This window comes from Balaenoptera ricei, chromosome 16 (assembly GCF_028023285.1).
Source record: "Balaenoptera ricei isolate mBalRic1 chromosome 16, mBalRic1.hap2, whole genome shotgun sequence".
In the NCBI taxonomy this organism is placed as follows: Eukaryota; Metazoa; Chordata; class Mammalia; order Artiodactyla; family Balaenopteridae; genus Balaenoptera; species Balaenoptera ricei.
Genome location: NC_082654.1, coordinates 61,786,352 through 61,812,706, shown reverse-complemented (window position 1 = coordinate 61,812,706; position 26,355 = coordinate 61,786,352). Strand labels below are relative to the sequence as shown.

The 26,355-nt window shown below is 40.2% G+C and overlaps 1 protein-coding gene across 1 annotated transcript; it reads left to right on the top strand.

Moving 5' to 3' along the window:
• The first annotated feature begins 961 nt into the window (after positions 1-961).
• On the top strand, positions 962-25,699 carry OIT3 (oncoprotein induced transcript 3). Its single transcript, XM_059899670.1, has 9 exons — positions 962-1,022; positions 4,922-5,296; positions 6,099-6,206; positions 11,355-11,477; positions 15,335-15,457; positions 17,062-17,222; positions 18,825-19,240; positions 23,938-24,037; positions 25,471-25,699. The coding sequence occupies exons 1-9, from the start codon at positions 962-964 to the stop codon at positions 25,642-25,644; spliced, it is 1,641 nt and encodes a 546-aa protein (XP_059755653.1). The 3' UTR covers positions 25,645-25,699.
• The last annotated feature ends 656 nt before the right edge of the window (positions 25,700-26,355 follow it).

The following is a 26,355-nucleotide window of genomic DNA, read 5'->3' as shown; positions in this document are numbered from 1 at the left end:
TAGTGCTTGCCAATTCTCATTCTACGCACTGTAGGATGTCAGGAAGCTGGCAAACTCCAAACCTGTAATTATTAAGGTTATGTCTAGTGACATGTAATATACAGGACCCTACATTGTCCCTCTCTTGTCTAAAAATGAAACTCTAGTAAACTTTGTCACTTACTTTTCAGTGTCGTCAATTTAATGAATAGTTCCTAATCTGAAGCCCCTACCCCTATCTTAGTGTGAGAATTAGTGAAATAAATAACACTTAACCATTTTAAATTTGCAGAAGAAAGGCACTATGAAAACATGAGATACTGCTGCTCAAACACAACTTAAACCTTGTTTCTTTAGGAAGTTTTGATACCAAAGACCATAATAAAACAGACTTGGATGCTTGCTTCAAGAGAATATTGTCCTCATTCCACACCTGTCCTTACTACTCTTTTGTGTGCTATTTTAAACTCCTTGACCACCTGACCAAGACATTTTCTAAAGATCATTTCCAAAAATTAGGCTTTATCTCATTCTCATGTAATGTGCAATGCTATGGCTGCAATATTATGAAATCAGTTCCTTGAAGTCACAAAACAAGATTTTGATGTGAGGGGATGTCCCTCTTTTAGAATTCCCTTCTGGATAAGATACTGGAGGTCTCATTGCAGGGAAGTCTTGAGAAAAAAACAATAGGAGGATGAGGGATTGTGAGGGTTTTTCTTTTTTTTCCCCTAAAGAAAAATATCAATAAAATAACTCTGTTGACGGTGTAAAGCAGTGCTTCTATCTGGGGTCAAGGCCAGAGCAATGGACACCTTATCCCACTCATCCTCTTCCTCTGATAAAGCCCCAACCAGTACTGAAAAGTCTTCTTCACAACAGCCTAGAGGCCTTTTTTAAAAGTGTTTGAAAAAGAAGCGGACAAAGGAAAACTGAAATGAAGAGGATTTTCCAGTCTGTCTCTGGAGGCTGGTCCAAAAGGATGCTTCAGTTCCTGCTCTTCACCTGCCTCTTCATCACAGTAACACTTGGGTCACCAGTGGGTAAGTCTTGTGTCAAGTACTTGGCACGATGTACTTTTTGTTGGAGTAATTTGCTGTTATGTACAGGTTATTAAGAGCAAGATTCCAGTATCTTAAATACTGGTTCTAGAATAGGAGAAGAAAAGTCATTGAAAACCTATGGAGATATATTTTCAGAGAATTTCATTTTATGTTCCATTTAGCCTTTTGCCTGGGCATCCAAAATTTCCATGGATCTGCCAAATCCAAACAACTTTCCATGAGCTAAATATTTCTTGGAGTATCTGTAAAAGGAATCCTAACCTCTTTATATTCTAGGCACTTGTATAGTCCCAACTTTAAGAGGGAAAAAAAAATTTTTTTAGAGCAGAGGAGAGAGTTTTTTTTTTCATTAATACAAGGGACTGAGTGTGACCCTAAAGGCACAGATCTGGATAAATCAGACTTCTTAGTCTTGACATCTGAAAATATGACTTTTTGCAGAGACTGAGTGAATCTTAAACTGTCTCCCCCCTTGGTACCTCCAGACTTGATACAAAACTGGCCAACAAAGCAAAGTGTTAATTCCAGTTTGTAACAAATTTCTCTCTCCTTTTCCCATTAGAATTTAAGTTCTAACTAGAAGAGAGAGTGAGATGGCGAGAACCATCCTTCTTGGCACCTCTGAGAATCTCAGTGTTTAATTGTCCCTATTTCTTCGGGGTAACTAAGGCCTTGCTCTAGTACCTTTAAGAATAAACATTAAAAATAGGCTTGAGACCCTAAGGAGACATGTAAGACTAAATGTCATGTGGTATCCTGGATGGGATGCCAGAATAGACAAAAACAGGCAAAAACTAAAGAAATCTAAACTATGGACTTGAGTTAATAATAATGTATCAAAAAATAATAATAATAATAATAATGTATCAACACTGGTTCATTAATTGTGGCAAAGATACCATACTAGTGTACGATTGTTTCATAATAGAGGAAACTGGGTGCCAGAAAATGGGAACTTTTTGTACAATCTCCTCAATTATTCTCTAAATCTAAAACTGGTCTAAAAAAGTCTTAAAGATAGGTTTGAGCTAAGTTTAATCACCCTGTATTTGCTGCCAGTAAGTAACCAAGAGTCGCTTGAGTCAAAGTGGTCCTGCCCTCAACTTCCTCTCCGCTTTCTCCCCACTCTCTTCCCTGGCTTACTCCTCCCTCTAGTACCTCCTGTACCCTCCCACCAGACACCTTCTCCCTTCCCAGATCTTTTTTATTTTATTAATTTCTTTTCCAGACCTTCTAGGACGTTTGACTCAATGCCATAAGCAAGATAAAGGGAGAGCTTTGGGGGCTAGGGATTGGGTGGGGGTGCGGTTGCCTGAGAGGAAAGGGTAAGTGAGAGAAAAGGAGAAGAGCGGAGGGGGGAAGGGGCAAGCGAAATGGGGAGAGGGGACGGAGGGAAGCGAAGGGGGAGAGGGAAGGAAGTAGAGGAGGGGCTTCCGGCCCGAGCGTGCGGGGGCAGAATCTGGCGACCGGTACTATCCGAGGGGCGGTGCCCGGGATGCGGACCTGGAGGGTGAGGGACGCCTGGTCCCCGGGACGAAAGGGCGGGGATGCTGACATTTGCTCTCTGCTTTCGGCCACGGCGAGGTGCCGGCCCTGGGGGCGCACGGACGTCCGGGCTGACGAGCGAACATCCTGGTAAATAAAGGCTGACCGGCTGTCTGCCAGCTGGGGCCCCCTGACTCGAACTTTGCCCACCAGGCTGTTCTCTGAAGCTCTCTCATTTGAGGGGTGAATTATGTGTGCGTGTGTATATATACGTCAGCAATTCAGGACGCAACATGCATAATACCGAATTCCAGGCTCCACATTGAGAGACTGAAAAAAGGAATTAACGCCAGCGGCCAGATTATTAAAGGATTAAATTACTCCCTTTAAAGGGGGTGAGTGGAATGGGTTTATTTAATGTTAGGAAATATTGCATGGGTAACTTTTAAAATATGTATTTAGTTTACAGAAGATAGTAAATTTCTCTTATTTGTGCCATGTATCACCTACAACGAGAGGAAGTAAACTTTCAACAAATAGCACAAGAAATGATAGTTAAATTTAAGGAAAAACTTTATAAATCATGAAATAGTTATTGAGGGAGGTTTAGGAATTTCTGTAAAAGCTATTAAAAGTTGAGTACTTAACCATGTCTTATAAAATTAGAGCCAAGGAGATGAACCAAATATTTCTATGAATTTATAATCACCTGTGAAATTGCCCTGGAAATCTGTCTTCATAAGAGAACCACAGCTGGGAGAGCAGAGAAGGGAATTTTTCCCTTTTCAGAGGGTAGAGAGTCTGTATGAGGACATTTCTTCCTCTCAAGGGACATCAAACCATGGTCTAGGGCACAGTCGGGAAACCGCAGGGACATTATAAGGAGAGGGTTGCTCCTGGCATGTGTAACTCTGCAAAAGTGTTACTTCCAGAATATGCAATATCCTACTTATTTCTTGTCCCAAACGGTTATTATACTCTCAGTGGGGCCATAAGCACTAGGCTACACCCTCCTCTACATGTGACTGAAGTTTTGAGAGTAAACTTGAATTTGAAATGTAGACTGGGAAAACCCAAAATATTTTCTAGACAATTTAGATTTTATGATCATGGCCTATCCACACTTAATTATTGTGCAGTATTTGCTGAAGCTGAATTTCCTGCCCACAAAGTATATCAGCCTTAATATGAATTCCCTGCCTACAATATCTATTAAGTCAGCCTCACATGCATTAAGAAGGATGGTACTCTGGCTAGGACTCCTTTCTAGAATTTCTTGATTTTATAGATTCTTTGTAAGAACAATTTGCCTGTGTTAATTCAATCTTTTCCTGAAATTGAGAGAAGCAGTGAACTGGGGATATTGGTGTATTCAGTCATTAAAATGTTTTTGATGAGATATTTGTCCATGTTAGTTATGCACTAAAAATGCATGCTTGAAATGTTGCTGTATTCTAGACAGTGATGCCCTGGCTAATTGTGAAGACACAAAGTTCATGGTGTTTTCAATAAGGTGATGGAACATGTACCAACATTCACATGGAGAGTATCTTTGGTAATTACTTGACACTATACTGTGTATTTCAAAGCAGCTGACATATGCCAGAGGCCTATTCCTTCTAAGGTGGAATGAGCTTTACACATTCATTATCAAGCCAAACTGCCTGCTAATGCAAAATTCCATCCAAAATCTTGCTTACAAATGACCATCCAACTACTTTTTGAAAATTTCCAAAGATGAAGAGCTTACCACACTGTGATACAGCCTCTCCATTACTAGATAACTGAACTGAAATGCACTTCCTCATAACAATTTGTTCTTGTCATTGTAACAGAAAGCTAATTCCTCTTTCGCAAGCCGTTCCAGATTTTTGAAGACTGATGCATATTCTTCAGGGTTGGTTTGTTTGGGTTTTTTTCCTCCGAACAGTAGTTCTCAGCTTCTTCCCCAGTAAATAATTGTTAGGCTCCCTTCTAAATCTGGTCACCTTCCTCTGGACATCAAGTTTGTCCATTACTTTCCTAAAATATAGCCTCCAGGTGTGAACACAGTACTCAAAATATAGTCTGACCAGTGCAGATTTCAGTGAGACTATAACCTCCCTTGGTCTGAACAACTATCCTATCAGATGATTACTCTGGATAAAAGGTTTAGTTCAATGCAAACACAAAACCTTAAATAGATTTGAAATAATTTTTCAAATGTAAAAGGCATTTATGAAATATGTTTACGTCAACTTGAGGAATCTTAAACAGCTACTTTTGGTGACTTTAGATTATCTCTTTCTTGAACTAAGAAGCCAAAATGTAAGACCACGAAGGTGGACTCAGGCTATTGCCACTGTGATCTGAAACATCATAAGGTGCCTCTGAGGTGTCCTTTTCATTCCCAGCCCTAGATCCTTGTTCTGCTTACATCAGCCTGAATGAGCCGTGGAGGAACACTGACCACCAATTTGATGAGTCTCAAGGTTCCCCTCTGTGTGACAACAATGTGGATGGGGAGTGGTACCGCTTCACAGGCATGGCAGGAGATGCCATGCCCACCTTCTGCATACCAGAAAACCACTGCGGAACCCATGCACCTGTCTGGCTCAATGGCAGCCACCCTCTGGAAGGTGATGGCATTGTGCAACGCCAGGCCTGTGCGAGCTTCAGTGGGAACTGCTGCCTCTGGAACACCACGGTGGAGGTCAAGGCTTGCCCTGGAGGCTACTATGTGTATCGTCTGGCCAAGCCCAGCGTCTGCTTTCATGTCTACTGTGGTTGTGAGTACCTTCCCCTGGGCTCTTTTCCCTCCCCCACAAGGCCACATATGGCATCAAAGAGAAAAACGCTGTAAGAAATTTGGTTATGGTAGTATCTCAGAGTCTGAAGAACATTGATTTAGGGCCATGGATACCTCCAGATCATGATTTCTGAGGTCTGTTCTTAGATTTCTGAAAAATTCCTGAAGACTAGAAAGGGAAAGGAGCTATGACTTTGATCAGTTTTACTTTGTCTTCCACTCCATTCAAACAGAACAGTAGAAAGTGAAATGTTGACTTACGTTATTTAGTGTGGATTTCCAGCCTTTTTGAGCATGGAAGACCCCTTCTTAATATATATTTCAGACATCCATATGGTAGCATTGTGCTTAGTGCCCATTGATTTTTTAAATGATGTATAATGGGAAGAAGCCACTTGAGATCAGTAATACTTTTAAATGAATTTTCATGTTATTAATCCCATAAAAATCTGTATACATTTAAAAAATAGACTGCATAGAAGAGTAGGACATAATGCTTATCTAATCTACAGCTCATGTTTGCTGAGGTTTTAGATTTGCAGAAGGTCCATGGTCACCCAAGGGCCTGTGGATCTGAAGTTGGGACTCATTGGTCTCAATGACAGAACATGTCCCTAGGCAGCATCTCTTGCCATTGGGTTATATAAACCCTGATCAATGAAGAATTCTCTTGATGTTGGCTAGGAATTCATACCCCATTCTTGAACTCATGAGGCTTTCTCATGGATGAGAGTGTCCTCTGGTCCTCGCCCTTCATGAAAGGTCCTCTTTATGTTCCATAGATTTTTATGACATCTGTGATGAGGACTGCCACGGCAGCTGCCTGGATACCAGTGGGTGCACGTGCTCTCCAGGAACCGTGCTAGGCCCCGACAGACAGACATGCTTTGGTAAGAAACCCATCTTGCGGTAGAAACAGGCTATTAGGAGTAAAAGACAAATCAAAAACTCTTCCTGACTCAGAGCGCCATCATTTTTCCAGTTTGTGTCTCTGAAAACTCAGAATGGAGTTTGACTTTTTAGTTCATAACTAAAGCCTCAAGCCAAATTTATATCATGTGTCGGGACAGTCAGGGATTGCATTGTCCAATACACTAGCCACGAGCCATGTGTGGCTATGAAGCTCTTGAAATGTGGCTTGTGTGACTGAAAAACTGAATTGTAATTTTACTTAATTTTAATTTAAAAGCTAATATTTGATTCAGTCATTGGAAAACTAAAAATGTGTGGGACAACTTGAGTGAACTGTAAATTTTATGACTCTAAAATACAGCTCAAGCATTTCTGATGAAAATTTATCATCCAAATTGAGACATGCTATAAGTATAAAATACACACCAGATTTTGAAGATTAGTTCAAAAAAAGAATAAAAGATATCAATAATTTTAATATTGATTATATATTGAAATGAAATATTTTAGACATACTGGATTAAATGAAATCTATTTTTTTTAGTTTATTTTATTTATTTATGTATTATCTTTTGGCTGTATTGGGTCTTAGTTGCGGCACGTGGGATCCCTTTTTTTTTTTTTAATTAATAACTACTTTATTTATTTATTTATTTATTTATTTATTTATTTATTTATTTATTTTTGGCTGTGTTGGGTCTTCGTTTCATGCGAGGGCTTTCTCTAGTTGCGGCAAGCGGGGGCCACTCTTCATCGCGGTGCGCGGGCCTTTCACTATCGCGACCCCTCCCGTTGCGGGGCACAGGCTCCAGACGCGCAGGCTCAGCAGCTGTGGCTCACGGGCTTAGTTGCTCCGCGGCATGTGTGATCTTCCCAGACCAGGGCTCGAACCCGTGTCCCCTGCATTGGCAGGTGGACTCTCAACCACTGTGCCACCAGGGAAGCCCGGCACGTGGGATCTTCGTTGAGGCATGTGGGATCTTCAGTTGTGGCATGCGGGATCTTTCGTTGAGGCGCGTGGGTTTCTCTCTGGTTGTGGCACACAGGCTCCAGAGTGTGTGGGCTCTGTAGTTTGTGGCACGAGGGCTCTCTAGTTGAGGGACGTTCGCTCAGTAGTTGTGACGCGCCAGCTTAGTTGCCCCACAGTGTGTGGGATCTTAGTTCCCCAACCAGGGATTGAACCTGCGTCCCCTGCATTGGAAGGCAGATTCTCTACCACTGGACAACCAGGGAAGTCCCTGAAATTTATTAAGATTAATTTTACCAATGTCTTTTAACAAAATTTTTAATGTGACTACTAAGAAATTTTACATTACATGTGTGTCTTGCTTTGTATTTCTGTTGGATAGCGTTGGTCTAGAATTATCTAAGGACATACTCCTATAGCTTCACTAATATAATTTTGGTTTGTCTGAGTAGCAAGAAAGGGGAGTCAGATTATTTGTAAGAAATCCAGAGTTGTCCAATTGTATACATGTTTTGTTGTCTACAGCAGGGAGAAAATAGAGTTGAAAAACCCAGGACTGAAGATCATCTGTTTTCTGTTTAGTGTTATGAAGCTTTTTGTATTCAGACTCAAATAGAGTTAAAACAAGTCTAGAGAGAAAGGGGAGGACTACCCCACAGCTGCCTCCTCCAGAAGAAGAGTAACAAGATCAGGATGGGATAGGGCATCAGGATGAAAGGGATATCAAAGGGTTCTTATTTTAGAAAAGCTTTTGTTCCTCAGTCTCTTTAATGAACTCCACTGGCCATCCCATGGAGCATGGTTAGGCACTCCCATAACAGTTGTTAGGGCTCTTGCCTGGTTGATTTTGACTATGTGATTTAATGTAAACAGGTTCGGGGTGTGGGGGACGATGGTTCCTACAATTCCCCTCAACCCCCCTCACACTACACACACACACACACACACACACACACGCACGCGCGCGCGCGTGCACGCGCGCATCTGTTGGAAAATATTTGGCTTCCTCTTAAGGCACGAGTTGTTCATTCATCTCTTCTTTTGTTTTAATATAACTTTTGAATAGGTAATGTATTTAAATGGCTCCCAAGTTAAACAGCATGAAGGTATACAGTGAAATATCTAGCTCTCTGTCCCCCATTTGCTCCATTTCCCTCTCCTCCAACTCCATCCCAAGTAAACTTTTTTTTTTTTAATATTTATTTTATTTCTTTATTTTTCTTTATTTTTTTGGCTGTGTCGGGTCTTAGCTGCAGCACACGGGATCTTTCGTTGTGGAGCACGGGCTTCTCTCTAGTTGTGGCACATGCACTCCTGGGCACGTGGGCTCTATAGTTGTGGTGGCTCACGGGCTCTCTTGTTGAGGCGCGTGAGCTCAGTAGTTTTGGTGCGCAGGCTTAGTTGCCCCATGGCATGTGGGATCTTAGTTCACTGACCAGGGATCAAACCCACGTCCCCTGCATTGGAAGGTAGATTCTTTACCACTGGACCACCAGGGAAGTCCCCCAAGTAAACTCTTACATTATTTACTTACATATGCTTCCAGGGTTTCTTCAGGCAGATATAAAAATAAAAATATACATATTTATTTATTTTTTGCCGTTTTTTAAACCAAAGGTTGCATATTATACACACCATACACATCTCTTGCTTAACAATTTATCTTGGACATCTCTGCCTATCGGGACATAGGGAAAAGCCCCCAGTTTCTGCCTGGGGCCTGTCTGTTGGTTTCAGGGAGATCATGAATTCCCTGAAATTAGAGGCAAAGTTTTGTGTTTATGTGCATGTGTCAATGTTACTTTAGTTTTTTAAAAAACATATAACAATTATAATTATTTATTATAAATTATTTTTTTCAGGCAGAGAGTATAGGAAAATAATATAACAGACACTCATGTACCCAGATTTATAGCTAAATTTTTCTTCCTTTTTTAATTTTTAAAATTTTTTTAAAAAATTTATTTGTTTATTTTTGGCTGCGTTGGGTCTTCATTGCTGCATGTGGGCTTTCTCTAGTTGTGGCGAGCAGGGGCTACTCTTCGTTGCGGTGCATGGGCTTCTCATTGTGGTGACTTCTCTTGTTGCGAAGCGCAGGCTCTAGGTGCACGGGCTTTAGTAGCTGCAGCATGCAGGCTCAGTAGTTGTGGCTCGTGGGCTCTAGAGCGCAGGCTCAGTAGTTGTGGCTCACGACTTAGTTGCTCCGCGGCATGTGGGACCTTCCCGGACTAGGGCTCAAACCCATGTCCCCTACATTGGCAGGTGGATTCTTAACCACTGCACCACCAGGAAAGTCCCTCTTCCTTTTTTTAAAATAAAATTTTACAGATACAAATAAAGCCATCTCACTCCATCTCTTTTACCTCTCTCACCCTCCAGGGGTAGGCACTGTTCTGAAGTTAGTGTGTGTCCTCCTGGTCCCTGTTTTTATGCTTTTATTATTTATGTAATAAATAACAATAAAAACATAATATAACAATAACAATATATAGCATTGTTTTGTGTGTTCTTAAAATTAACATAAAAATGATACCTTACCTCACGTGTGAGATTTTCTCTAGAGTATACCCATAAAAGTGGAATTGCTGGGGCATAGAGTATCTAAGGCTGTTAAGTGACAATAAACTCCCAGATAACAATGGCTTCAATAAGTAGAAGCGTGTTTCTCTCTCAGGTAAGAAAATCAGTCTCGAGGTAAGCAATCCAGGCTTTCGACAGAGGGTGAACCCAAGCACCAGTGTGGCCACTCCCAGGAGGGCTGCGAGCACCTCTAACCATCCACTGTCCAGGCAGTAGGGGCTCTGATGAAGGGTCTAATCTTATCAACTATATTTTTCATTTCTAAGAGTTCTGTATGTTTGTTTTGTTTCAATTCTGCCTTGTCTTCCTACACAATTTTATTTTGGTTACTGGCCTTTCTTTTATCTGTTTAGTAATTTTTTAAACCCTTGTATTATGGATTTTTCTGGATTATTCTGTCCTCTCCAGTTCAAAGCCTCCCATTTGTTATCTTGTCAGCTTTCTCATAGTGGATCATCTCCTCCTGCATAGTGTTTTATGATAAACCACCTTCTGTTGTAATTGTTTTTCTCTGATACTCCATTCTTATTACCTGGTTTGAGGAGCTTTTTTTTTTTTTACTACAGAGAGTTTTTCGATTGCTTTTGTCACAGAAGCTTCACCAGTCCAGGCCAAATTTTACATCAGTTTCTCAGTTTCAAGATCCCCATGCCAGGTGGGAATTATGAGTTCATACTTCAACCGTGGCAGGGCCCAACTTGGGGTTTATGAAGGCTCTTCTCCTTCCTAGAGCCTCAGGCAGAGAGCTCCTTACTTCTCTCCTGGGCCTCGGAGCAGAGTCCTTCTCCTCCCCCTTTCATTGTGGGGATACCTTTTCCAGGGTCCTAGACTTGAGCAGGGTTTCAGTTCCAGCTCATCTCCTCTCGTGGGCCCAAGGCCATGCCTTCTGTCACCTTGTGGGTATTTAAACCCCAGTCCCTGGTTTATAACCTATATCCAAGCCATGACAAATTTAGCTCCTCAGGCTCCCCTTTTTTTGTTTGTAGAAGGAATGGGGTTGACATTTGTTGCCAACTGTGCATTTTTTTTTTTATAGCAAGAGTCCATGTCCTTCATCAGATTCTCAAAAATGTTAGCAATCATTGCTTAAGTACAATGTGGGAATATTCCAATATTTAAAATAGATTTTGAGGGCAGTTGTTCATGTTATAAAGAAGACTGCTTCGCAAAAAATTCTGTCCAACATATCCTTCTGCGATGCAAATTCCTCTAATGCATTTAAAACACAGTTTGATTTATGTTTTATTTATTTAGCAAATCTTCAGGAATTGGAGAAAGTGAGACTCTCCAATACAAACAAGCAGGTGAACCCAAATAACAAAGGGGACTTCATTTCCCCAACAGTTTTGCCCTGAGGAGGGAACTGGCAAGCAACCAACTAACTGCCTCCCGCTCCAGCAGAGGGCAGAGGGACAAATAACTTGGTGGGGAGATGAGGTTAATAAAACTGATTATATTGGAGTTGGTTTGTAGAAAGTCTATGGACAGGATCTGAAAAGATGTGGAGTTTCTGCTAAGGGGCTTGGGAAAAGACTGCATGGCTCAGCAGTATGTAAATGGTGTGGTCTCTCTTCTACAGATGAAAATGAATGTGAACAAAACAATGGTGGCTGCAGCGAGATCTGTGTAAACCTCAAAAATTCATATCGCTGTGAGTGTGGGGTTGGCCGTGTGCTAAGAAGTGATGGCAAGACATGTGAAGGTGAGATGGGCAAGAAGGGATTCACATCAGGAGCCCCCAGTAAGCCATTGGCTTATTCTTTGATGTTCATAAAACTGGCCAACGTCAGAAGAGAGTAACAATCTGGCTGTGTAAAGAAACCACAAATCATCATCACTGAGCATCATTGCAGGATGCTCATGTTGCAGACAGAATGCAGTGTTGATTTTGTCTCCAAGCTTTAGCAGGAGGGAGCTGTTGCGTTTTGCAAGAGGCAAAGAGCTGCATTTTAATTTGGGGTATAAAAATAGGGTATTCCGTGTTTCTCAAACTTTAATGTGCCCACGAATCACCTGGGATCTTGTTAAAGTACAGGTTCTGATTCAGTAGGTCTGGGGTCAGGTGAAGATACTGCGTTTCTAAATAACTTCTAGGTGACACCTATGCTGCACATCCAGGGGGCACATCTGGAGTAGCAAGATAATGGAGGTAGGTAGCATAACAAATGGTTTACAGCAGTGTTTCTCAAACTTCCCTGCTGAGAATCACCTGGGTGCTTTTTTTTTCTTTTTTAAATTTTTTATTTATTATTTATTTATTATGTTTATTTTTGGCTGTGTTGGGTCTTCGTTTCTGTGTGAGGGCTTTCTCCAGTTGCGGCGAGTGGGGGCCGCTCTTCATCGCGGTGCGCGGGCCTCTCACTATCGCGGCCTCTCTTGTTGCGGAGCAGAGGCTCCAGACGCTCAGGCTCAGTAGTTGTGGCTCACGGGCCCAGTTGCTCCGCGGCATGTGGGATCTTCCCAGACCAGGGCTCGAACCCGTGTCCCCTGCATTGGCAGGCAGATTCTCAACCACTGCGCCACCAGGGAAGCCCCACCTGGGTGCTTTTAAAGCTGGCCTTTCCCAGGCCTCTCTCCTGGAAACTCTGGTTCAGTGGGGCGGGAGGGGCCTTACAGTTTGTGTTTTTACCAAGTTCCTAGGTGAATCTTACCATCTTGGAAGTTTGGGAAAACATGAAGCCATTTTTTTTTACTCATATGCTTTGAATTTATTAGAGATTAATACATTTTTAGAGATAAGTAAACTTATCTATTTTTTTAAAGCCTATTGCGCATTTTATTCACATAATTTCTGAACATATTTGTATATAAACTTATCTATTTTTGATAGTAGAAATGCTGTATACATTTTATATAATTAAGTACTAAAAAGAATTTGTAATGTATGTCAAATAATTGAAATGGAAATTGTCTACTATTACGACATGAAACTTAGATAATGTCCCTTCTCTAAGGCCCTTGCAAATTATCCCAACTAAAATTTCATCACTCCCACTTTAATAAGTCTGAATCTCATGATATTGGGAGTTGAGAGACGAAAAAAGAAAAAAATTCTGCAGATTATATGAAGAGATAAATGGCTTAATTATCATTATTTACAGAGGACATATGATTTGTCCCAGAGGATAATTGAATTTGTGGCATAACAGATTATAATACTGCTTACGATTTCACTTTATTCTAGTTATATTCAAAATAATAAAATACTACCCCAAAAGGAAAAATCATAGCTAGTACTCACAATTCATTTCATGCAACAAAGTTTGCATTATTAACTCAGGGACCATTAACCAGGATATCAAACTACTGTCCCTTGGAAAAAGACTAAATGTACTTTAAATTTTATTGAATAAGAGTGATGTCCTGAATCCTCCTTAAATCTTATTTTATGCAATAATCTTTAAATATTTAAATATTAATGAAATGTTCCATGAGGAACATTTATAATTACTCATGAGTATTTTATTGGAAATATTAAGTTAATCCTCATATAATTTTAAAACCTAATAATCATAACTGAAAAGTATTTTAGCAGAAGATAAAATTTGAATATGAATTACACTTTAGGACTAAGATTCATATTTGAAACCCTACTTTTTTTTTTTTTGGTTTTGTTTTTTGTTTATTTGTTTTTATGGAAACCCTTACATTTTATTGGGAGTCCAAACATATTTGTTTCTTTAGCTAGTCTGTTAGATTAGCATATCTTCTTTTTTAAAATAAAAAGCTCTTTTTAATTTTAAAGTAACTTTTATTGTTTTGTTTTATTATGAAAGAGTTATGTTCATAGAAGAAAATACAAAGGAGTAAAAGAACGATAACTAACCACAATCCCACTTGCAGATATAGCCATTCTGAACATTTTGGTATGTCCTTGGAAGAGACTTAAAATCCTTCAAACCAAATAAGAATTTCAATTTATTTTGTGCTTTGCAATTTTAGACCTGGAAATATCCTGAGTGAACATTTAATCCAACCCTTTCATTTTACATATATTGAAATTGAGGCCCAGGGAAATTAACTGACTTAAGGAAGACCATTTTTAAGAAAAAAATTTCCTATTAATGTTGACTTTAACATTTTATAGCATATTTTATGCTTTCTTCTATACCATTATATATCATTTTCAGCTATTTCAAAAACCCATAGGAATACTCTTATCCTTTTTAACTGTACAGATTTATAAACAGGTGATAGCCTAATCTCTCCTAAATTTTGCAAAGGTTAATTCATTGCAAATTTATTCTCTCTCCCTGTTTCACAAAAATTGATTCATCTCAAGTTAATTTACTGAGGACTAATATTTTTATTATTAATGAAGTGAGACTTTTAACTATAACTGGAAATTGGCTCATATCTTTCCGTGAACATCTTACATGATTTGAAAGCATTCCCTTTTTTTTTTTTTTGGCCACGCCATGTGGCATGTAGGATCTTATTTCCCCAACTAGGGATCGAACCCAGGCCCTTGACAGTGAGAGTGTGGAGTCCTAACAACTGGACCACCAGGGGATTCCTGAACGTATTCCCTTTTATTATCTTACCTCTAAAACAGGGGCCAGCAAACTTTTTCCGCATAAACACAATAGTAGATATTTAAGGCTTTGCGGACCATATGGAATCTGTTGAAACTACTCAACTCTGCCCTTGTAATAAGAAAGCACCCATAGACAATAGGGAAATAAATGGGTATGACTGTGTGCCAATAAAACTTTACTTACAACAACATGTAGCAGGCCATAGTCTTTTTTTTTTTTTTTTTTAAGGAGGCCATAGTTTGATGACCCATGATCTAGAAGATCATATCCAGAGCCCACAAAGGTCATTATTTTTCCTCGCTAACTATGACATTATGTGGTAGTTTCTTCATTTTTCAACTGAATATTTTTCCTTTTTGCACATTTGATGAGTATGCTTTTTGAAAATGGAAAACTTTTAAAAAGAAAACTTTAAAAAAACTACCTCGTAAGAGGAATGTCACAAAGAGCTCAGTTGAGTGGAATCTTTCAGTGTGTTGTCCAGGTTTCATTTTTATAATGTGCTGTCAGCCCAAGAAACATATCTCCAGTGCTATTATTCCTAGAGATTTGAGGAGAGGGGCTGGTGATCCAACCATTGGTAATAGCTCTGACTAACTCTGATCCATTTAGCTGCTCTAGGTGAATTTATATTCTATCAGTCCCTTTTACATCAATAATGCTCTATAAAATTTCAAAGTGGGTGGACTAAATGTTACAGAAATTAAGAAATGACTTTCGGGTCTTCCTCCCCAAAATTGTAGTCTAACCATGAGAAAAACAGACAAAGCCGGATTGAAGGGCATTCTACAAAATGACCAGCTTAAATGGTTAGAGCTATGTGTGTTGTAAGATTGCTCTTTGTAGCTTTAACATTTAATAAACTTCTTTGTGGATGTCATGTCTCAGTGACTGAGTTGGGCCCCAGTGATACTGTGATAAGTCAAGTACAATGCCTGATGCAAAGTACCAGTCCAAGAACCAGAATTCTTGGGGAAGAGGGCTACAATATCATTCCCTTTTCTTTTGGTTTTTATTGCAGACATTGAGGGATGCCACAATAACAATGGCGGCTGCAGCCATTCTTGCCTTATGTCTGAGAAGGGCTATCAGTGTGAATGTCCCCGGGGCTTGGTGCTGTCTGAGGATAACCACACTTGCCAAGGTAGTACACGCTCAACCTCTGCTCTTAATTCCTCCCTCTTAATCTCCCTGCCTTCCTCAACCAACTGTGTCAAGATTCTCATCTTTTAGAACACCACCTCTTTTAGCAGCGTGTGTTCACTCTGGAACCATTCAAAAATTGTGGTAAAAAAATATAACATAAAATTTACCATCTAAACCAATCTTAAGTGTATAGTTCAGTAGTGTTATATATATCCACATTTTTGTGCAACGAATCTTCAGAACTTTTTCATCTTGCGAAACTGAAACTCTATACCCATTAAAACAAGGACTCCTCATTCCTTCCTCCCTCCAGCCCCTGGCAACCACCATTCTACTTTCAATTTCCATGAAGTCAGCTACTTTAGGTACCTCATATAAGTGGACTCCTACAGTATTTGTCTTTTTGTGGTTGACTTAATTTCACTTAGCAAATTGTCCACAAGGTTCATCCATGTTGCAGCATATGACAAGATTCCTTCCCTTTATAAAGCTGTTCCACTGCATGGGTATACCACACTTTGTTTATCCATTCATCCGTTGATGGACATTTGGATTGCTTGTCAATAATGCTGCTATGAACACGGGTGTGCAAATATCTCTTTGAGGTCCTGCTTTCAATTCTTTTGGACCTATACCCAGAAACAGGATTGCTAGATCATACAGTTTCCTTTGCTTTTTACTTTTGATTTCTTTCTCTAATTTCTATTATTAGTTGTATAACTAATACTTAATTTAGATGGAGTTCCTCTCTTTTCTAACAGATAATTGGCTTATGAAAAGTTGAAAGCCCTGGGAACTGATCCTTCCCCCTACATGTACAATCTGATCATCAACAATCCTCTGAGAACGATTTTCTGGAAATCTAGTTATTTATGTCCAGAAAATTAATTCACTCATCCAGCAAGTATTTAATGAGCACCTATATGTGACTTCTTTATACTAAGCCGTTGCTGTGATATGCCCTCATATACTGATACTGCCCTCACATATTGTCTGACAGTACCCTTTGTACTCCTTTTAGAATATTTGTACAGTCTAGAGAAGTGAACGCTAAGGAAGAGCAATCTTTTTATATTAAATTAAAGTGAATTTTATAGTTTATGGTTTATTGAGCAATGCAAGGACAATTTAGAACTCTTCCCCAAGTGCGCTAACGCTGTTTTTCTTACCTCTGTTTTATGGGGCAGTAATTAATGGTAAAGTCAAAGCGGTGGCGTTATGTAATTTAAGCCTATATCAAAGCAGTGCTTTTTCTGTGTTGCCAATAAATTGTGTTTGTGCTAAAAGTTCATCCTTTAGGTGTTTCAGTGCATGGAGTTATGCTAGACACACTTGGAAATAAATGTTCGTTGGATTGAAATTTTGATACAGTATTTTCTCATTTGGGAAACAATATAGTATTTGAGGAGCATTATTTGACCACAACCTTGGGAGTTAGGAGTCCAGGTTTTATTCACCAATTTGTTTTGAGCCTCAGAGAGTTCCTTGAGGATAGAACAAAAAGCTCAAGGTGTGGGAGGGAGAAGTTATTTCTCCTAGAATCCTCCTTCCCTTCTCCCAGTTCCACTTTTCCGGTTCTTACAGCAGTTTCTGCCCCTGCAGTCCCCGTGTTCTGCAAGTCGAACACCATTGAAGTGAGCATCCCCAGGGACCTGGTCGGCGGTCTGGAGCTCTTCCTAACCAACACCTCCTGCCGAGGCGTGTCCAATGGCACCCACGTCAACATCCTCTTCTCCCTCAAGACATGTGGCACAGTGGTCGAGGTAGGTTCTTCCTGAAGGACCCTTGGGGAATGACCAAATCCAGTTATTTGGGAAGTTGTTGACAGAGGTGTGCAGTGTGGCTTGTGTCATAGATGAAATATTTCCACATAAAAGAATGGAGTTCAAAAAATCATATTCCATTCATTTAACAAATGTGTTATTCAGCATCTGCTGTGCTGTGGTCCCAACACTGGAAGGACAGCGGCTTAAAAAGAATTCTGCTCTTTCTGTTCTCAAATAGTACCATCTCTCCAGTATGTGCAGACATTTTTCTAAGTGCATCAGCACCAGTACCAGGAGGCTGGCTATGTCTCCTCTGACCAATTATTGTACTTGAAGATAGTGACTGATATAGATGATGGTTCATTTATGAGGTAGCAAATGAGTTCAGGGATTGAACCAGTTAGAGGTAAAAGGTTTGTACTTTCCTACAAGAATCTGTGCACAGCCCTGTGCTGGGAGCCTGAGGGATATGTGAAATAAGATTCCTGACTTTTAGGAACATACACAGTAGTATTGAGATAAAAACACACACAAATTATAAATAAGAGACAGTGATACAGTTGACGGGTGGTATAGGAGTCCAGAAAGGGACAAACACTGGAACAGTCAAGACAAGTGGGACTTGAATTGGGGTGGAAGCATGTGTGTGGTTTATACAGGCAGAGACGAAAGGAAAGGGCATTTCAGATGGGAAACAAGTGAGCCAGTCTCTGAGACGGGAATTCTTGAGGCTTATGCTGAGTGAATGGGCAACACAGCCTGATTGGAAAAGGAGACTGGAAAAGTAGATGGGGGGAGACTATGCTTCCAGACATCTGCTTTGTGTGCTGTGGTGAGACATTTGGGCTTTTTCCCATAGGAACGGGGTTAAGCAGGCACTGTCATGATGAAATCAGAAGTGGGCAAGATGGATAGAAAAATGAGGACCTGGACCCAGGAGATCAGTGTAGAGGCCCTTGCAACCAAATACTTATTTATTGAATCCAACTTAGAGAAAATCAGAGAGCTAATGAGATTTGGGGTGAGACATGGGGGAGATATATGAGGAGAAGGTCCCACTTTAGGCAAATTGTGTTTGTTGTATCTGTGGATAATCAAATGGAAATGCCCTACGATGAGCCAGGGGTTCTGGCGCACAGGAGAGCAGAGAAGGCTGGAGATGAAGAACTAAAAAATCATCTGGGTAGATGCGACAGCTGAAGTCTGCGTGGGGTTGAGCTCAGCACAAGGTCATGCTGCAGCACCATCACCAGGTCTAGGATTCCAGAAAAAGAATAATGGACAGAAGCTGTTCTTTTCTAAAATATCAGAGCTTTGAATTGGCTGATTCTGCATAGCTCAGGTTTTTATGACTAATACTCCAAAGGGATGTGTGGGTTGACCATGAAGTGGTATGTAAAACTCTTTAACAGTCAAAATATCTTGCTAAAAGGAGGAGAAGCAATTAAAAAAAAAAACAAAAGCTTCAGGCTTCAGCAACCAAATCTCTCACGTGCTTTGATGTCAAAAGAAATTTGGAGAACGTTACGGTGGGCGGGGGCTGAGGCGCTCTGTGGAAATAAACATAGACTCTCCTCTCCTGGCCCTGGCCTGGCTCAGGTGGTGAACGACAAAATCGTGGCTAGCAACCTTGTGACAGGTCTACCCAAGCAGACCCCAGGGAGCAGCGGCGACATCATCATCCGGACCAGCAAACTGCTGATCCCTGTGACGTGTGAGTTCCCGCGCCTGTACACCATTTCCGAAGGCTACGTTCCCAACCTTCGCAACACCCCGCTGGAAATCATGAGCCGCAGTCACGGGATCTTCCCTTTCACTCTGGAGATCTTCAAGGACCATGAGTTCGAAGAGCCTTACCGGGAAGCTCTTCCCACCCTCAAGCTGCGAGACTCCCTCTACTTTGGCATTGAGCCCCTGGTGCACGTGAATGGCTTAGAAAGCCTGGTGGAGAGCTGCTTTGCCACCCCTACGTCCAAGATCGACGAGATCCTGAAGTACTACCTCATCCGGGATGGGTAAGTAGGCTGCTTGGACGATGGATTAGCCCCAGTTCACATCCGACCTCTGGGCGCGAGAGCAAACTCAGTCATTTCCTAAAACCACCGCAGCACTCTCGCCAGCTCTTAATTAGTTCAGAAACCATTTGTGCGCATTTTGGTGGTAAAAACTGGTGAAGGAGAGGGGAGTCCAAAATGACTCCAAGGGGTCTAGCTCGTATGACTGACTAGATGACCTTAACCAAGATGAAAGGACACAGGTCGAAAAGCAGATTTGCTGTGAAAATATCGAATATGATAATTCCGAATAATAATATTGTATTGTAAATACCTGCAGGATACTAAGGCAGAGAAGTTCAGTGGGCAGTTGGAAATGCGTGTCAGACCCAGGAACAAGGTCAAGACTAGAGACAAAGGACAGAGAATTGCCCCTGTTTATAGTCAAAACTATAGGATTAACCTGCCCAGAGAGATTGTAGAGCATGGGTGGCAAGTGGGGGCTGAGAAATGCAAGAGGGTTAGGAAGTGGGAGCAGCAAATGCAGGCCCCTCTTTTAAGAAGTTTGGTAGTGAAAGGGAGAGAAGAAATACTTGGTCAGTTTTAGGAGAAGAAGGATCAGGTGAAGTTTGTTTCTGTTTGCTTGTTTTATACAAAGGCGATTTCCGTATTCCCTGAGGATGCTTGGATTGAGAACTTTGCTTGTCTCCGTGTATCACTGGAAGCCTGCAGTTACCACGCCCACTGCTTACATTCCCAGGAAAATTACACTCACATCCCAAACTCATAGTAGTATCTCATCAGTTTCTTCCTCATTCTCAACGTCAGATGGGACATATCTCAGGCAGATCAGGACCTGCAGCTTAAGAAAAGGCAAATAGTCTAGTCAGAGCACCATAGGTGTGCCCCAGTTCATGCCCTTTGCTAATTGGCCTGATAGACTGAAATTTCTCCTTTGCTTTTAACTCCCCAGATCTCTCACCACAGGCAAGCTTCACCTGCTGCTATCATTCTCCTGCACAATGATTTTCAACCCTTGATGCACATTAGGATCAACTGAGAAGCCTTTCTAAAAGTAGCAATACTCCAACCTGGTTCTCCACTCTTATTGCCTTAATTCCAGCTCTCATTATCTTTCACCCGGACAGGTAAAACGCTTTCTAACAGCCTCCTAAATCCCAGCTCTCAAGTCTCAGCTCCACAGAGCCCTGGGTATCCAGCCAAAAGAAAAAATATTATATATATAGTCAGATCCCTGCTGAAAACATTTTGATGCCTCTTGATTTCCTTTGGTTGGTAAATTTAACTGTTTATCAGCGGGAGTACTTCTAGTTTCAGATTCCTGTAGCCTCCTTAGCTTGTTTTCAGAATCTGGAAACTGCATCATTCTGAGCTGCTTTAGATGGCTAAGAGTAAGTCTCATAGGGGGCTGAAGCCCTTTAGACTTCTTACCATCTTAAAGGGTTCTCCACAAAGTTTTAAAATGAAACGTAGAAGCATCAATTTTTATGTCTTTTTTTTAGTCACATAATTAGTGCTAAGTAGATTAGGGAATGGATTTACTTTTGGGGGAGAATGGATTTGGGTTCCTTTCAAATTTTTTTACAGCTTTATTGCAGTGCTATTTGCATACAATAAATGTACATATTTAAAGTGTACAGTTTGATAAGTTCTGACGTATACACCCTGGTGAAGCTATCACTACAATCAAGACAGTGAATATTTCACTTACCCCAAGTTTTCTCCTGCCCCTCGTATTTACTTTTTGCAAACATAAACGTATAGTCTTAACTCATTTACTGGGAAAACATGTAACCTGCAATCTCAATAAAGCTTGTTATTCAGACCCTCAGTTAGGACTGACTATATATTTTTATTTTAGACAGTTCTAAGAAGCTGTGATGTTTAATTTTCCAGCCGTTAGTACGCACAGAACAACAAGAAAATGCTATGGAAGATATTAAAATTGTTAAAAAGCATAGACGGAACTCAAAAACACTGCTGTGTGGGCCTGTTTCCACTATTCACAGGAAAACAGTCCCATTTCCGGTGCAATATTAGATAGTACAATATTGGCTAGGACAATAATGGTGCATTTGAGATAATCCCTCAAGATAAAATCCAACTCTCAGCTTGGCTTGCTCTTCCTCGCCCTCTGACCTCTACCTTCTCCAGTTTCTGCTCCTGCCAAAGGGAACCATGGGCAATTCCCAAATTCTGTTGTTCCTTACACCCTCCTGACTCTGCACCTGCTGTTTCCACTGCCTGAAATCTTCTTCCCTTTTTCTTCCTGTTTGATTCTTACTGGTCCTTCGAGACACATTGGGAGTTCTTTCCTCCATGAAGCCTTCCCTGATTCTTTCTGACCTGAACTAGATATCTTCCTTTCTTCTTCCTCCTCAATGCCTTGCCTACAGTAAGTCATTAAATATTTGTCTAATGAACTATTGAATGAGTATTTATCATAATACTAATCTGGGGCTAGTTCAGAGCCCCAAAATAAACATAATGCAGTTTACTTATATTTCTAAATTGTTTGATTATTCACTGTCCTCAGCTTAAATTTAATTCAGGCTGATATTTAACACATCTGATTCACCTCCCTCTAGTTTAGTTGGCATATGCTCTGAGAATGCAAAATAATTTAATGCAAACCTAAGCAAAGTAGAATTAGAAAGTTTATCTCCAGAAAAAAGAAACATTGAATTCCAAAATCAAATATTGGACAACTTTTGGGTAATCAGTTATTTTGGATTTTCCTATACCATTGTTACTTTCTTTTAGCACATGAACTTGGAGTTGATGAACTAGCATTGTCTAATCACAGCAAACACCAAATCAAGAGCCAGAATTTGTCTTGGGTTCTATTCTGTAACGTGTTGCCCTGCAACAACTCTTTCTGCCACATCTTCCCTTTAAAAAAAAATAGTATTTTTACTACTCAGCCATAGAAAAGAATGAAATAATGCCATTTACAGCAACATGGATGGACCTAGAGATTATCATACTAAGTGAAGTAAGTCAGACAGAGAAAGACACATCTCATATGATATCACTTATATGTGGAATCTGAAATATGATAGAAATGAACTTATTTACAAAACAAAAACAGACTCACAGACATAGAAAACGAACTTATGGTTAACGAAGGGGAAATGGGGGGAAAAGTTAGGAGTTTGGGATTAACAGATACAAACTACTATATATAAAATAGATAAACTGCAAGGTCCTACTGTATAGCACAGGGAACTATATTCACTATCTTGTAATAACCTATAATGGAAAAGAATACGAAAAAGAATATATATGTATAACCAGAAACTAACACAACACTGTAAATCAACTATACTTCAATTTTTTAAAAATAGTATTTTTAGGTAAAGATAAATTGAAGATGCTGAGGCATTCACATGAAAAGTGCCATTTTAATGTCACATTACTATTGTTATCATAGGTACTGGGCTTTAAGCTCCCTGACGTCACAGACCATATTGGTCATCTCTATCTCCTGTGCAGCCCCCAGCAGAGTGTGTCACACAGATTAGATATGCATTAGGTATTTATTAGAGAACATAATCAGAAGATGGTATAAATTCATTTAACCTCAGGAAAATGAAAATGCGTACATAAATACAGGAAATAACAGAAACCACATTATACGTTTAGATCCTCTTCAGTTTAGGGGAATAAGGTAGTAGTGGTAATACAAGTCAAGATGTCTTATTTTTAAATAATTTTATTGGATTTTTCAACTGCCCTGAAACAGCAATTAACAATGAACTAGAAAGTGGTCTGTAAGCATGTGGAGCCAAGTATCAACTTTTATAGGCTTTTATATTTGATCCCACTTTTTTACTGGCCTGGTAGACGGGAACTATTAAGTATCCATAAAAGGAAAACAGTCAGGAAAAAAGTTCCTTTTGAATTCAGAATGGAAAAGACAATACATGTGTGAGTCCTGGCCTTTAGGAGAAACGGTTCATCAGTACTAAACCTTCGCCTCAAAGTGGAGCATTACTAACCCTTCTTTACCCTCAACTAATCCTGAGGCGAGCCTAGGAGTTTCACTTTAAGCGGTAGACCTGAGATTAAAACCCCAAAGCCCTATCAAACTAAAATTTAGCATTAAATCTGGGAAAAGAGGAATTAAAACATTTTGGAGGTGAATGATTTTCCCCAGTAGATCCAGTTATTCTCTAAGAAACTGACATCTTTATGCAGCTCTTTGTTGTACAAATTGGGGTTTGCTCACCTTTGGATCCCCTTCAGGGGCGAGTGTCTATGAATACAGTGAAATCTAGTTAAAGAAAACCCTTCTCAAATCAATAATAAAGTACGTAAATGCAGAATTCCTGCAATATATTACAAATGAAAATACAGCCTTAAAAAGATACCTTGATTTCAAAAGATATCTCTGAAACAAATGTTGCTGCTGTTGCTAATACTTCAATACACTGACTTAACAGGAGGTCCTTGTGCCCAGTTTGTGGGTACAGAGAATGAGAGACGGGACCGACAGCGTTAATGAGCAGGCCTGTGTCTGAAGATGCCTTCACAGGGAGGGGATTTCATTTTTCTTTCATTCTCAAAAATCTTGAGTGCAGCCCAGCCTCCTCCACCCAGTTTGCCTCTCCTTGGAACAAACACGTTGGACTGGATTGTTTTTCCACCTCTGTTTAAACAATCAAGTCTTACGTGCTATCCTGCCCTACTTCCAGCTGTGTTTCAGATGACTCAGTAAAGCAGTACACATCACGGGATCACCTCGCAAAACACTTCCAGGTCCCTGTCTTCAAGTTTGTGGGCAAAGACCACAAGGTGAGCTGAACACCTTTACCTTGTAAAGGTATCTCTCCTCTCCAGCCTTCCTTCATGGTGTCCCAGTTTGTTCACATTCTACAAGCCCACAGTTAGGATCTGCATCACCTCTATGAAAAATACTATAAAACTGGCCATCTAGAAGCTTAACACCTCCATGAATGTCACAATTACCTGCCCCTCCCCCCAGTAAAATAACTGGGCTTGTTCAAAGAAAGTACTATGTGATTATAATATAAAATCCTTGTGAGCAGATGTGGTTGAAAAAGCCTGTGTAGTGGTCACGTGGCAAAGTATATGGACAGAATATTTGCAGAAAAGACAAATAGTGAAATGTTCAGTGAAAATAGTACTTACGTGCCAATTAAAATAATTATTATAAGACTATTTTATACATATTAAATTTATAAAAATTATAAATCCCAACTTGCAAGGCTAGAGGGCGATGTATACAGTGGCAGTATAAATTGGTATACTTTCTGGAAAGTGGTCTGACAATGTGTAATAACCATAAAATTATCATCGTCTAAAAATTTCAATTCTGACAGCTTCTCAAAAACAAAAAGTAAAACATGACTTGTTGAATGTGTTTATAGAGCACTGTTATGAGAGAGGTGTTGTTTAAACCAAACAGTGTATCAATTAATGCAATATTAAGCAGTTAATGCAGAATGAAATACAGAAAAAGGAGATATGAAAAAACTATTGTCATAAAAATTTACATGCAAATTGAATGTGATAGTTTTTTTTTTAATGTATATACATGGATAGAGGTTATAAGAGGCTATGTATACTCTGTAAGGTAGAAGGTTTTTGTTTTTTGTTTTAGTAGAGTTGTCGAAACACATAAACAAAAGGAAGTTTAAGAGACCAACAGTCTTTTCCATACTGCATTTAAGTGTATTTATGTCCTGTCCCGCTACATCATTATTCTAGAACAATTGTTAACCATGATGACTAACCCTGATCTTCCTCCTCAGCTAGGCAGCATGCATGGGGAAGTTACTTATAGGAAGAAGCTTGGAGAAAGAACTTGTTATTTTACACAGAAGTGCGTGGGAGCCCATGTTATGCCCAGACCTTGATGTGAAGAACCAAGATGTTAACGTTATTAGATGTTGTCTTCACAGAGGTCTCTTGTGTCCCCGCACAAAGGCAGAAGTTATGGATGTGGGGTTTTAAATCACCCACATGACTCATTGTGTTTGCCACGTTACTAAATGTGTGAATATGGGCAAGTTCGTTAACCTCCTAAGTCTCAGTTTCCTCATCTGTAAAATGGGGATGACGATATCTATCTCAAAGGGTGGTTGTTTAGATGAAATGAGATAATACATATGAAACGTTTGGTATTGTGTCTGGCTCCTAGTAAGCAGCCCCCAAGTGGCAGCTCTTTTCACTGTTTTTGTTCATTATCATTATGATCTTTCTAGGAAGTGTTCCTGCACTGCCGGGTCCTTGTCTGCGGGATGCTGGACGAGCGTTCCCGCTGTGCCCAGGGCTGCCACCAGCGAATGCGTCGTGAGGCAGTAGGAGGAGAGAATGACAGTGGTCCACAGAGCCAGGTGCTGACAGGCGGCCCCATCAGCATTGACTGGGAGGACTAGGGTGACCCAGCACCCGAGTCCTACTTCTGGCTGCCTATCTCTATGGAATTCTCCCCTCGCCCTCTGAGAACATCAGCCGACACCCTAGAACACAGCGCTGCTTTAAACCTTATACTGTGGGTTTAGACAAACTCCCAGAACTGACTCACTCTGACTCTAGCCCACTGTGTCGGGAAAGATCACCTCACTGCTGACCAACCTGTCTCAGGTGGGGCTTCATCTTCCTAATGTGGAAAGCTGCGCTGTGCACCAAGAAAGCAGCTCACCCCATGCCCCCCATTTCTTTCCTGCAATAAAACACCTAGTGTTGGATGCAGTAGCATGACTAAAATCAGAAGTTGGGTATAGTATTTCAAATTAGGAACTTAAAAAAATTAAATAGTTGCTTGAAATTATGACTTAAATACCCGCTGACTCCTTAAATATGTAAACAATAATTATACCCTGAAATTTCCATTCAAAGACAGAGTAGTTATAGAAGATTTGGAAGTTTATCACTGTAAGTGTGTACTAAAAAAATACTATTTGGATTTTCTCCTGCACAATATTTTCCTCTGAGGTTTTTATGCTGTCTTAAGTAAACTATTTTCAATTAATAAATGTTAATACATTCACTAACTTGCATTTAAGTGGTTCAATGACTGAACTGCAGACAGAATTAAAATGTGGTACCATATGCCCTGTTATTTGGCATTCCATGCCCTCAGACTG

What these genes read in the sequence shown, in the direction of transcription:
- OIT3 (XM_059899670.1), top strand. Translation starts at nt 962, where the DNA reads ATGCTTCAGTTCCTGCTCTTCACCTGCCTCTTCATCACAGTAACACTT. An exon ending in CATGTGGCACAGTGGTCGAG is followed by an intron (nt 17,223 to 18,824) that starts GTAGGTTCTTCC and finishes GGCCTGGCTCAG; the next exon opens with GTGGTGAACGACAAAATCGT. An exon ending in TTGTGGGCAAAGACCACAAG is followed by an intron (nt 24,038 to 25,470) that starts GTGAGCTGAACA and finishes TGATCTTTCTAG; the next exon opens with GAAGTGTTCCTGCACTGCCG.